The 13,065-nt window shown below is 40.2% G+C and overlaps 1 protein-coding gene across 20 annotated transcripts in view; it reads left to right on the top strand.

The window, feature by feature from the left end:
• Nucleotides 1-7,237, top strand: part of MAP7 (microtubule associated protein 7) — a 211,693-nt gene extending 204,456 nt beyond the window's left edge. For all 20 annotated transcript variants that reach the window (XM_073022504.1, XM_073022518.1, XM_073022510.1 and 17 more), the window contains 2 exons: nucleotides 3,903-4,126; nucleotides 5,735-7,237. In XM_073022504.1, coding sequence (XP_072878605.1) covers nucleotides 3,903-4,126; nucleotides 5,735-5,745 — 235 coding nt within the window. In that variant the 3' untranslated portion in view covers nucleotides 5,746-7,237. The remainder of the gene's footprint in view (nucleotides 1-3,902; nucleotides 4,127-5,734) is intronic.
• Nucleotides 7,238-13,065: the final 5,828 nt, after the last annotated feature.

Here is a 13,065-nt window from a genome sequence, read left to right as displayed (position 1 = left end):
ACCTCAAGATATGTCAGCAAACTGTCTAGAAGCACCCCAGGAGGATGGCAACCCCCTGACATTACTTTTCCTAGCAGCTAGGACTGAGATCCTTTGTTATAGAGCAGCTCTGTACCAGAAGTATCCTGAACCCTACTCCTCACCTTACTCCCGAGTGAGACGCCTGGCCCCTTTGCCCCAAAGCCATTTTTCTTGCCCATCTCCTTTCCCCCTGACATTAGTTAGAATGGAAGAGGGTTTGAGTTATCACAATTCTGGCCAGCTTTTAAAGGTGTAAAGAAATATGTGAATATGCCAAGTGTGGTGGCTCACACCTGTAATCCCAGCACTTTAGCAGGTCTAGGCAAGCAGATCACTTGAGCCCAGGAGTTCAAGGCCAGCTGGCAACATGGCAAGATCCCATCTCTACAAAAAATACAAAGATCAGCCGAGAGCAGTGGCATGCATCTGCAGTCCCAGATACACGGGAGGCTGAGGTGGGAGGATCGCCTGAGCCCAGGGAATTGAAGCTGCAGTAAGCCGTGATTGCACCACTGCACTCAAGCTTGGGCAACAGAGTGAGACCCTGTCTCAAAGAAATATATGAATATATATTCATAACATACATGGATTTTATAAAATTTTATAAATGAATATATACATTTTTCTATGTAAGATATATGAAGTTTATAAAATACTTGAAATATATCTTTAAGACATATATGAATAGTATATATGCCCTTGAGCAGATCATTCTTACTCAAAAGCCATGTTTGGTTCTTAAGAGAGAGTACTTGTGGAAGGATGCTCCACAAGAATTGAGGAAAATATTTGTTCATGGATAGGAAACTTGCTTTGGAACAGGAAACAAAGGATACAGATCCATGTGAGTACAGGTCGAGGAGGACAGGGGTGAATATCCGAATGGGAACAGAGGAAATTATCTGCAGTTTCTCAGGTCATTCTGAGATGTTCTTCCACCCCCAGCTGAGAATCTCTAGTCCAGAGGCTAAGAAGCTCTACTGCCTATACAGCTACTGCCTTACCCTCCTAATACTCCAGAAGACATTTCGTGTTTGTTCATAGCCGTATGGGAGCTGTCTTTTCATAGAATGTTAATCTTTTTTTTAAATAAGGAGTTTTTGGTAATTTTGGGGTTTGATCCGTTCATTTTCCCTCCAAATCTTGAGTTCATCATGGCTCTTAGTTTGCCCTGAAGGAAAAGTAACATTCCCAAGCCCCTATTGTTCACACAGGAAGAGATGTATCCCTTTTAATTTAAAAGTTACTTGTTTTAACATAATTAATAAATATCAAGAAAAAATAAGGTTCTGGCTTCCATAAGCTGTGTGGACTGCAGATTCTTGCCAAGGTCCCAACCCCTCCCTGTACACATTCTGGACTGGAGCAAAGTGTGCGGTCTTCAAAAGTCTTACATCAGTCTTCAAACTTCAGAAGGTAACTGAAGGCAGGGAATTCAGAAGCTGGTGCTCTTATCCTGACTGGACACACGGATCCATAATCCCTAACCCCAGTACTTCAGTTTCAGTTTATAGTTTGTACCACTCCCGATGTCCCCTGAACATTTCATGACTTGTCATCCAATGCATATGGCACAATTATCCCTGTGATTGCCAACAATTAGAATGGGCAGGTGGAGGGGAAATGAAATCTGCTACTGGCTCGAGTCTGGGGTTAGCCATTGCCCTTATGACTTGTTAGTACATGCAGGCCTGGAAGGTGACAGGTTAAGGTTGCCAAGGAAAAGGGGGCTCTGGAGATAAGGTCCTGTTCTTTTTCCTTTGCCAGGACTTCTACTTAAATTCTCTCTGGATTAAGAACCACAATTGTTTCCCTAGTTACAGAAAGGCTGTTGGTGTTAGGCAAGAACAGGAAGATGGGTGTGGCAGCCCAGGCACTTAGAACAGTAGGTGTTAGGTGTGTGTGTGCACATGTGACTGGGGGGGGCAGCATGTGCACATGTGTGTGACTGTACTCTTGTGGAGACTCATAATGCCTAGTGGCTTCCCCTTCCCTTGGCAAAATAGCAGAAAAGCATCATCATACTGTATAATATTTCTGTATAAATATTTTACAAATAATATTTTCAGTGTATTCTGCAATGCCTTGTGAGACACTTAGGACAGGCATCTTCATTTTTTCCATAAAAAAGGAAGGTTTAATAATTTTAAAAATACATAAATATTCAAATCAGAAATGCTTTAGAATGTGTTCAACGAAGTCAATACTTCTCACTCAGCAGAGAAAGTAAACTATTTTGACTAGGCACTGTGGCTCATGGCTGTAATCCCAGCACTTTGGGAGGCCGATGGGGGCAGATCACTTGAGGCCGGGAGTTCGAGACCATCCTGGCCAACACGAAGAAACCCTGTCTCTACTAAAAATACAAAAATTAGCTAGGCGTGGTGGCGCTCCCCTGTAGTCCCAGCTATTCGGAAGGCTGAGACACAAGAACCACTTTAACCCAGGAGGCAGAAGTTGCAGTGAGCTGAGATTGCACTACTGTATTCCAACCATGGCAACAGAGTGAGACCCTTCTCAAAAAAGAAAAAAGAAAGTAAACTATTCAATAGGGCAAAAAAAGCAAAGTCTTAAAAAGCAATGGAAAGGTTGGATTTACATTAGCATTGTTTTACAATTTGAGAAGACAAACTGACCTGCTAACAATGTTCAAGCAGTTGGTATTACTGAGACTACAGGTGATTTGTTGAGCATTGAACAAGTTATGAAGCTTGCACATATATGTGTACTGCTGCAATGAAATGAAATGAATGGCAAAATTAGTTTAGCACTCATTAGATGCATAGGCATTATTTGGCTATGTTGTAAAGCATAATAATAAGCATATAACATAAAGGGCTGCCAATTTGGTTGGAGAGAGTGACAATCTAAGACAAACTGTAGAAGATTAAGTATTTGGGGCCAATTAAGTATATCTCAAAAATAAATCCAAGATATTAAGTATGAATTCATAAAGATCAAAATGAGGTCAGAGGCAGATTTCAGGGGCAAAGATAAGAAGATTGGTCTTCAAAAATTTATATATGAAATTATGCAAGTGCTTTAGGAGGCTGGAATATCTAGGAAGTATGTGAAATGGCTTAATGAGAAAAACACAGGACCAGAGATCAAGAGATTGTGCATTTAGCCTCAACTGTCTCTCAGTAGTTGTGTGACTTTGTGCAAATCGTTTACTCCCCCTCTCCAAATTATAATCCCCTCATCTTTGAGGCAAAGGTCTTCATAAGTGGTACTCTTTATCAGACAAATGTAAAAATGCCTGCAGCAGAAATCATTAAATGTGTAGAACTGCTGCTGATGATTTGTTTTTATTAATGATCTGTTGTAATTGATAAATTGTTCTATTTGATAATTTTCATAACAAAATAACAGATTTAAAATTTTTTTTGTTGTTGTTTAGAGACAGGGTCTTACTCCATAGCCCAGGCTGGAATGCAGTGATGCCATCATAGCTCACTGAAGCCTCACACTCCTGAGCTCGAGCGATCTTCCCACCTCAACCACCAGAATAGCTAGGACTACTGGTGCGTGCCACCACACACAGCTAATTTTTTTATCTTTTGTAGAGACGGGGGTCTTGCTGTGTTTACCAGGCTAGTCTTGAATTCCTGGCCTTGAGCAGTCCTCCCATCTCAGCCTCCCAAAGTGCTAGGATTACAGGCATGAGCCACTGTGCCTGACCTAGATTTTTTAAAATAAGAATTTAAGGTACAAATACACCACAATTTATTATTTTTGTTAGTAATGGTGTGACTCATCAGTCTGATTTTTTTAATTGTAGATTTATAAAATTATTCATTATAAAATGTTTTGGTTTTCCTAATAATGTGTTTTCCAGTTTTAAGAGTAACATTTCTATTTTTATTTTTCAAATTCCTTAGCACTCCCGATTTGGAAAAACAACCAAATGAAAATGGAGTATCTGTTCAGAATGAAAATTTTGAAGAAATTATAAACTTACCCATTGGATCTAAACCATCCAAATTAGATGTCACCAATAGTGAGAGCCCAGAAATTCCTTTGAATCCAATTTTGGCCTTTGATGATGAAGGGACACTTGGGCCCCTGCCTCAGGTAGATGGTGTTCAGACACAACAGACTGCAGGTAAGCTTGCCTCCAACTCCCTTCTGTAGTCATCAGAAATATCTGACACCCGGGAGGACACAAACTGCGGCCTTCTACAGTATGATTGTGGTAACACTTTGTTCTTCAAAGGACCAAGTAAGCCACAGTGGAAAAGATTGTGCCTGGCTCATAGAAATTGAATTTTGAGTTGGATTGGACAACTTCTAAGGCCTCTCCTATTCTCTCAGTCAGTGCAGAAATCCCGTCTGCAGCACCCAGTGGGTGTCCATCAGCCTCTCTGCACAGAGCAGTACCCATTACCCAACAGCGTGCATGGTCAGAATATGCTTTGTAGAAAGACAAGGCTGCCTCCCCATACTTATGGACCATTCCGGCCTAGTGCTGCCCACTAGAGAAAGATTTGAGTTTTTCCCATCATTCTCAGGTCTTCATATATTTGAAGACTACCACCATTTTTCTCTTATTTGGGTTTGGCAACCTGAGTAATAAATTATTGTCGTTTTAAAATGTGACATGATGAGTAGTTACAATTTAGGTGATGAAACTAGTACTCTGAATAGGATCACGCTGAGTCTAAAGATCTTTCCTTGTTAAATGATTTGTTGTTGTTGAAACTGCCTGTGACTTTCTTATACAATGTCTCTTTGACCCACACTTGACCTGAAGTCTTCGTGCAAAAAGAACAATCAGGACCCAAAGAAAGAAGGAGTGATATCAAATATCACTAACTCAATGGTCATAGTAGCTCAGCAGCACAGTCCCATCAGTCTCAGGAATTAGCAGGATAATCTCTGCTCCCTGTGTCTTCAAACCTATTTCAATTTTGTTGACTTCTCTTCCCTGAAGATGACTTTCATGTATTGACCAGCATCTCGTTATATTTCTACGAAAAGAACTGGCCAAATTCAGGATAACTAAAGGGAGACAATATAGAATTATTTGTGGGCAAATTGTTTTGCCTTCTAGATTCAATCAGTGAATCTGTAATAAATCAACTTTTAATGCAGTGAGGTAACCAATGTGAACCACCCATCCAAATGAAGCTACTCTTCTTTTCTCGTCTAGTGTACTGTCCTTGGAAGTGGAACCTCACTTTAGTGAACTCCACTTTTCCAGGATTTGAAAGGAGGTTGTAAGGGCCCTCCCCAGTCTGACTTTCTGATTCTTAAGCCTTTGGGAACAATCCGGCTAATGGTATGTTGATGGAAACATGCCCAGTACAGCTTCCTACTCATGTTACAGATTTACAGGGAGGGGAAGAACTTCTAGATGATTTATCGACATTTATTTAACCTCCAACATATGTTTAGAACCCTAAGCATCGGGTACTGAGGATACAAGAGAAATGAATGTTTAAATCCCTAACCGAGAAAAGTACAATCTCTGTATGCCATTTGGAAAAATGAAGGCTATGACCTAAGCTGATGTAAAGAAAAGAACATGTGTTTCCTATGAGTAACAGAATTCACTTAAGACTGTGAATCCTAACAAAATTGCCTATTCTTATATAAGTGTATATAACAGTATAGTAAATTTTAGAAATTTAAGGTATTGCCATAGTATTCTTGAAATAAGATTTTAGATAAATGTCATATTAATCTGTTCTTTTTCTATCTCTTCATATAGAAGTTATATGAGTATTTCTTCTGAAGAACCAAAGCTGAAATTTAATGAGAATTTCTACAATTAATGGAATTCCTTTCATGCTATAAAGGAGCATCCCCTCCGCCAGTTTTCTAAAGAGTTCTTGACCATCATTTTGAAAAGATTTATTAAAACTAGCTAAAGACAACAGACTGGATAGCTTTTCTAATCATTTTCATCAATAGGAAAAAAGAAATACGTCTCATTCTTCAATACTTTAAAATGGCTTTTTCCAGTGTGCTCCTTCTTAGCAATCAATATTTTTCTGCATTCTTTAAAAGACAAGAGAATTTGGTTATAAAAGAAATGGGCTGACTAGGCATGGTTTTTTTGGTCTTAAAAGCTTAACATGTAAAATTGGCAAAAAAATTTTTACCTTTTATAATACTTGAAAAATAAGTACCTCTTTGCTCTACAAGTAGAATGAATAGGGGAAGAGTTTAAACCTGTTTGTTTAAATATTATTGCAAAGAGCTCTATTTGTAGAAGCAAATTATAGGCAGATTACCAGGTTCTTATAAATACAACTTGTACATGGACATTCTGCAAACCCAGCTGTCACGTTTTTCTTGCAACTCCTTTTGCAAAAGCAGACTAAAATGTTTTAAAATGTGAAAAAAGATTATTTTTTCAAAGCAAGAAAATAATTTACTACCCTCTTACATAATGTATTTATAAAGTTTTTCCAGATAAACTAATCGAATAAATTAGAACAATGTGACAACATTACAAATTTAATTTGTTAGCTGCATTCCTTCTGATGTCACCACGAGAGAATGTTACTGGTGATTCAGGGCTATTTCTGAAGTCTGTGTGTTGCTGCTGTCCCCAGTGATGGTGGACTTCTCTTTGCCTTACCTGATCACAAATTATGTTGGGGAAAATAAAGATTTAATATTTCTTTCAATAGAAAAAGAATTTGGTTTTGCTCGTTTAAGAGCAATGAGAAAATAATGGAATGTTGACTGTGTTTGGCACACAGGACACGGACCTTTATGGAAGTCCTTGCTCTGCGTGGCATCTGTCAGCTTTTCACCTGTCATTCTTCTTCTTCACTTTTGCTGCTGAGCCTAGCTGTACAAACTTGCACTTTCATTTGCTAATATAAATTCAATTTTATTTTACCATTTTAGAGACTACTAAAGATTAAATGTAGAAGGAAAGGGTGCACATGTTTTTATGTGGAGTGTTAAAAAAGATAAATTTATACCGCGGTAACGAGCAGCTTTTATGAAGAGAGAAATTGGTTAAACTGCTAGGTTGAATGAGAGACTTCATCTATTGGACTATTTGTTTTAATCCAGGCATATGGTCTTTAGTAACAGCTTGTAATTTGTTAAAACATTAATTTGGGGGTTTTCCCTATTTTCAGTTGTCCATGTACACAGTCATTATATTAAAAAAGAAATCTGTTCAACAAAGTTGTTTAATTTGTTTAAATCAACATAGCATGAAACACCAAATAAAATGTTTGACATAGTTTTACTTTTAGGTTTCTCATATGTTATAACTTCACTCAGATTGATTCTTGAGTCTTCAGATTGTCCTTCATTTAACTCAGTGATTTTCCCAGCCTTCTGTTGATTAAGCATATAGGATAGCTTTATTTAAAATTTAGAGCGGTAGGTCTATTTTGGCTGTTTTTCTTTTTCATGTATGTTTTTAAACTTTGGTGATCATTAGCAAACTGAAAGCCTTCTAAGTCATCAAGTTTTTATTAGAAGTGATACAAAATTCTTAATTATATTGTGTTAAGAGCAGTGCTGCCAGAGAATGACCCTGATCTTTACAATGGCTGGCTTGCTTTTTGGTCAGCACTTGAAAAATCTGTATTTACTTGCAGACCTTAAGGAGGTCTTCAGTATTCACACTACATTAAGGGGAGCGCTCAGGAATCAAATATGGCCCTCAGTATGAAAATAGGGTGAATGGGCTTTTAGTTTCCTTTCTACACCATTGCAAACTAGGCCAATTTAGTCAGTCACCAGTCACGGGTCTGTTTGGCGGTACCTCTAGCTATTACAGGAAGGTAAGGCTATATGTGTCCTCCTACATAACCACACCACCTCGTGGTGTGTTACAGTAAAAGCAAATCTAAAACAGTTATCTTACATGACAAGTTTATTAGCAAGCAGGGCTTCTGGAAAGCTTGGGGAAGTTCCTTCTCTGCTCATAAGTAACCCCACAAACACCTTGACTAAAAAGTTCACAGTGAAGCAGAAGCAGTGATATTCTGAAAGCAGAATTAGGAAACCTGATTGCCTGGTTGGACCAGGTCACAGTCATAAACGTGTGTGGAGTGCTGGAGCGGGAAGGTACAGGGGCAAAGAGATCTCTAGACTGAGGTACTATAAAAAGTCATTATTTTTCAGGATCTGCCAGATTCTTACACTTCATTTCATGCATTTTGCCTCTAAAAGTCTAGACAACCACCTGCTTTTCAGTCTGCATTCACCAGTGAAAAATTAATATCCTTTATACTGATGAACACTGGCGTATATTTAGATAAGTGTTTAAAGCATCTGCCTAGCCACCTGATCAAGGTGCTTCAAATACTATCTAACTTACTCTCAGAAGAAGATTGAAGTTAAATTACACAGCACACATGAATTGCACAATTTATATTTAAAGTATTTTAAAGTAAATTATTGCATAATAAGTAACAATAAATTCTCCCATCTTTTGTATTATATTTTTAAAAATCTGATTGAAATGGACTATTGGCCTTCATCTATTCTGTGCATTGAACACTTAAAGGCATGATGGGGCTGGGTTCAGTGGCTTACACTGTAATCCGAGCAGTTTGAGAGGCCAAGGCAAGGAGGATCACTTAAGGCCAGCAGTTCAAGACCAGCTTGGGCAGCACAGCAAAACCCTCCCCGCAACCCCACCCCCCATCTCTACTGTCAAAAGAAAAAAAAAAAAAAAAGCATGATGGAATAGCTATTGGATCAGGTTACAAAAAGCAATTTTTAAAAATAAGCTAACATCTAAGAAACATCATTTTGCCTATACTCCCTCCCCCTAAATCCTGTTTTTACTCAGTGAACACCTAAGCCCACTCAGAAATGTTCTGGATTGTCATTTTTCTCACCTCCTTTAGCACCTCCTTAGTTTTGGGGAGGAGCTCTGAAGGCCTTGCAAGAAGTGGGAGAGAAAAGGATCAGCATGTGAACAGAAGTGACAATTTTATTGCAAATTAAACATTTTGTTACTAGTTCCTTGGTGAATCTCAATTGGGTTTTTATATTAGTAAGTTTGATTACAATTTTAGAGATGAAAAGTAATTTTAGAAACTAAAAATTGGGAGGCTGAGGTGGACGGATCACCTGAGGTCGGGAGTTCGAGACCAGCCTGACCAAGATGGAGAAACCCCATCTCTACTAAAAAAAAAATTAGCCAAGCGTGGTGATGCATGCCTGTAATCCCAGCTACTTGGGAGGCTGAGGCAAGAGAATCGCTTCAACCTGGGAGGCGGAGGTTGCAGTAAGCCGAGATCACACCATTGCACTCCAGCCTGAGCAACAGAGCAAAACTCCCTCTCAAAAAAAAAAAGTAAAAAATACAAAAATTAGTTGGGTGTGGTGGTGCATGCTGGTAATCCCAGCTACACTGGAGGCTGAGGCACGAGAATCTCTTGAACCTGGGATGTGGAGGTTGCAGTGAGCCGAGATTGCGCCACTGCACTCCAGCCCGGGTGACAGAGTGAGTCTGTCTCAAAAGAAAAAACTAATGCCAAGATTTATAAAGTTCAAAAGAAGTTTTAAAATTGCTGTTTAAAAATATATACAGGCCAGCTGCCGTGGCTCATTCCCCTAGTCCCAAAACTTTAGGAGTCCAAGGTGGGAGGATCGCTTGAGCCCAGTAGTTTGAGACAGTCTGGGTAACATATGGAGACCCTGTCTCTACGAAAATTAGAAAATTAGCCGGGCATGATGGCACATGTCTGTGGTCTCAATCACTTGAGAAGCTGAGGTGGGAGGGTCGCGTGAACCCAGAAGGTCGAGGTTGCAGTGAGCTGTGACTGTGCCACTGCACTCCAGCCTGAGTGACAGAGCCAGACCCTATCTAAACAACAACAACAAAAAAAAAACCCTAAAAATTAAAGTATACACTATAAAAGGACTGATGATCACTTTTGAATTACTGGATCTCTAAATACCTTGTGGAAGAGTAAAGGGAGAGGTTCAGAAGGCAAGGTGCTAATGTTGGAAGCAATAGAAAAATGAAGAGCCAGCATCTGCAGTTACACTTAGGTGGTTAAGTATCAGATTTGCCAGTAATTAACCATAGGAAGCTTGGTAAGTTAGTTGAGTTCTCTGTATCTGGTTATTTTCATTGCTAAGTGGGAGAATAATACTCATCTCATGGAGTTGTCTTTTTTTTTTTTTTTTTTTGAGACAGAGTCTCACTCTGTCACCAGGCTGGAGTGCAGTGGTGCCATCTCGGCTCACTGCAACCTCCACCTCCCAGGTTCAAGCCATTCCCCTGCCTCAGCCTCCCAAGTAGCTGGCACTACAGGTGCACGCCACCACTCCCAGCTAATTGTTTGTATTTTAATAGAGACAGGATTTCACCATGTCGGCCAGGCTGGTCTCGAACTCCTGACCTCGTGATCCGCCCACCTCGGCCTTCCAAAGTGTTGGGATTACAGGCGTAAGCCACCATGCCTGGCCCTCATGGAGTTGTCTTAATTATTAAGGTTGAATTAAATGAGTATAAAGTTTCTCAGTAATTTTTCAATAAATGTTAAAACTTTTGTGTTTAAGGCCAGGCATGGTGGCTCACACCTGTAATCCCAGCACTTTGGGAGCCCGAGGCAGGTGGATCACCTGAGGCCAGGAGTTCGAGACCAGCCTGGTCGACATGGTAAAAACGCCATCTCTACTAAAAATACAAAAATCAGCTGGGCGTGGTGGCACACGTCTGTAGTCCCAGCTACTCGGGAGGCTGAGGCATGAGAATCTCTTGAATCTGAGAGGGAGAGGTTGCAGTGAACCAAGATCACACCACTGCACCCCAGCCTGGGCGACAAGAGTGAAATTCTGTCTAAAAAATAAAAATTAAAAAAAAGTGTTTAGTTTGAGATACTTGTGGAAGACAGGGTCTCTGAAAGGCCAAAGAATGGTAGGAATCTGCCCCTGTAAGTGGGATCTTCACTGTCATTAGTCTTTTTTTTTAAGATGTCCATTCTAGGTAGTATTATACCAAGCAAACTAATGGATGTGAACTGTTTTCTTCAGGGCAGTATTGCAAGTTTAGAATTTGTAATCATTGAGTTGCTACCATATTACCATTTCACAATCACTTCCCTTTCCATTTCTCCCAAAATGTTTTCTTTCCAAAAAGAATTTTATTTTTATTTTCACATATTTGGAGGCTTTTTTTTGACATCCTTTGACACAATTAGAGTTACCTTGTTGGCTGCAAATATAGGGATGCTTAACTGCTTTTCCAGAAGTTAGTTGACACTGGCTAGCCTCCAGGAGGTGCTACAGGAAGCTGGGGCAGTGAAAAGTTTCTAAAGCAGTTTCCAAGAGGACCGTGAAGCACATCTCGTTCAGCTGTGTCTAATGATTCCTTCTCCTCCGTAAGTGGAGCTGCCTTACCAGAAGGTGTTATCAAAAAAGAGATGGGGTCAGGCACGGTGGCTCACACCTGTAATCCCAACACTCTAGGAGGCCAAGGCGGGTGGATCACTTTAAGGTCAGGAGTTCCAGAGCAGCCTGACCAACATGGTGAAACCGCGTATCTACTAAACATACAAAAATTAGTGAGGTGTGGTGGCACACATTTGTAATCCCAGCTACTCGGGAGGCCTAGGCAGGAGAATCGTTTGAACCTGCGAAGTGGAGGTGGCAGTGAGCCGAGATTGCACCACTGCACTCCAGCCTGGGTGACCAAGCAAGGCCCTGTCTCAACAACAATAACAAATGGATCGGGAAGGCAAGGATTTGGAAGCCCTTGTTGGATGTGAGGGTCAGGAAAGGCATCCTTCGGTGCTTCTCTTGCTAGTTCCAGAGTCGTCCTTCTCCCTCAGAATGATTGGCAAGAAGTTGTCTCACTCTGAGCTGCACCTGCCCTACACTGTCATTCATGTCCTCAGCTGACATGACCTCTGGCTAGTGGAGCATCAGTGTCCCAGGCTTTTGGGTTTGGGGAGGGTTGGAAAGGTAAGTGGGGTCCCCACATCAATGACTGACATCATTTTGCCATGGCAGCAACAGTGGAAATAAAAGGCCACGCTAGGTAACTTGTTTCCCCAGACTGTACATCCCACGTTGACATATCTGAGGGCTCTTGTCAAAAGCCAGCCCTGCCCCAGTATGTGGCAACCAGAAGTGCCAGGAAGTTAAGACCTGGGAAGCAGCTTTCAATCAGTGACACAGTCTCTAATATGGTTCCTGCTGCTGCCTGGGGTGTGCATTTACTTGTATACTTACACTTTTGCCCAGAGCTGCTTCACCAGATCAAGCATCTGTCCCTCACAGTGGTAGCTGGCTTTGTAACACTTAATTTTTTAACTACGTTTCCTTACTGGGGTTCCCTTTGCCTCCCAGATAAACTGCTTGTACTCACATCCTCATCATAAGGTCAGCCTCCAGAAAAACTTGAACTGAGGACTATCAGTATAGTTTTATAAAACAACTAGTATTTGATCTCTTAACCAGAACATAGCTCAGAATTTTTAAAAAATGAATAAATTTAACCGGAAAAACTCTGAGTGTTCTGTCATTTTGTCACAGATATGCACCAGCCAGTGAATAATGTTTCCAGCATAATTTCGGTTCGTCTTGGATATAAATTAGCACGGGTGAGTGTGTGTTCACTTCCACATGGCCATAAGCCTGTGATCATCTCTTTTCTTCCCTATCCTTTATGTTCTGGCTGATGGTTCTCAGCTGTTGAATTCTGTTATCTTCCTTCATGCCCCGTCCCAGATCCTTTTTCGTAAGATCTCTTTATTTTTTAAAAACACTACTTTTTCCTCTTGGTAGTCCTGAAGTTTCTGATGGTGTAATCACTCCTAACCACAGCTACCAATATCTGGAAGAACTGGAGTGTCGAGTTTGCAGCGTTTTCTGAAAATCTCAGAAAAAATCCAATAGGCAGCCTTTCTAACAACATGATAAATTCACAATACTATGCAAGTTCTTTTAAAAAAATTGCTATTCTTACTCATACAAATTGCTAGTTGGGGTGGGGGATATATTTTTTCATATATTTTCGTAGAGTTCAAATGGAAGTGGTAAGGAAATCTGAATAGCTAATGAAATAGCTGTGTTATGTAAAAAGAAATGCAAAAGCTATTA

Source organism: Chlorocebus sabaeus, chromosome 13 (assembly GCF_047675955.1).
Source record: "Chlorocebus sabaeus isolate Y175 chromosome 13, mChlSab1.0.hap1, whole genome shotgun sequence".
NCBI lineage: Eukaryota > Metazoa > Chordata > Mammalia > Primates > Cercopithecidae > Chlorocebus > Chlorocebus sabaeus.
The sequence above is the reverse complement of the archived record's forward strand: the minus strand, read 5'-3'. Positions and strand labels throughout refer to the sequence as shown.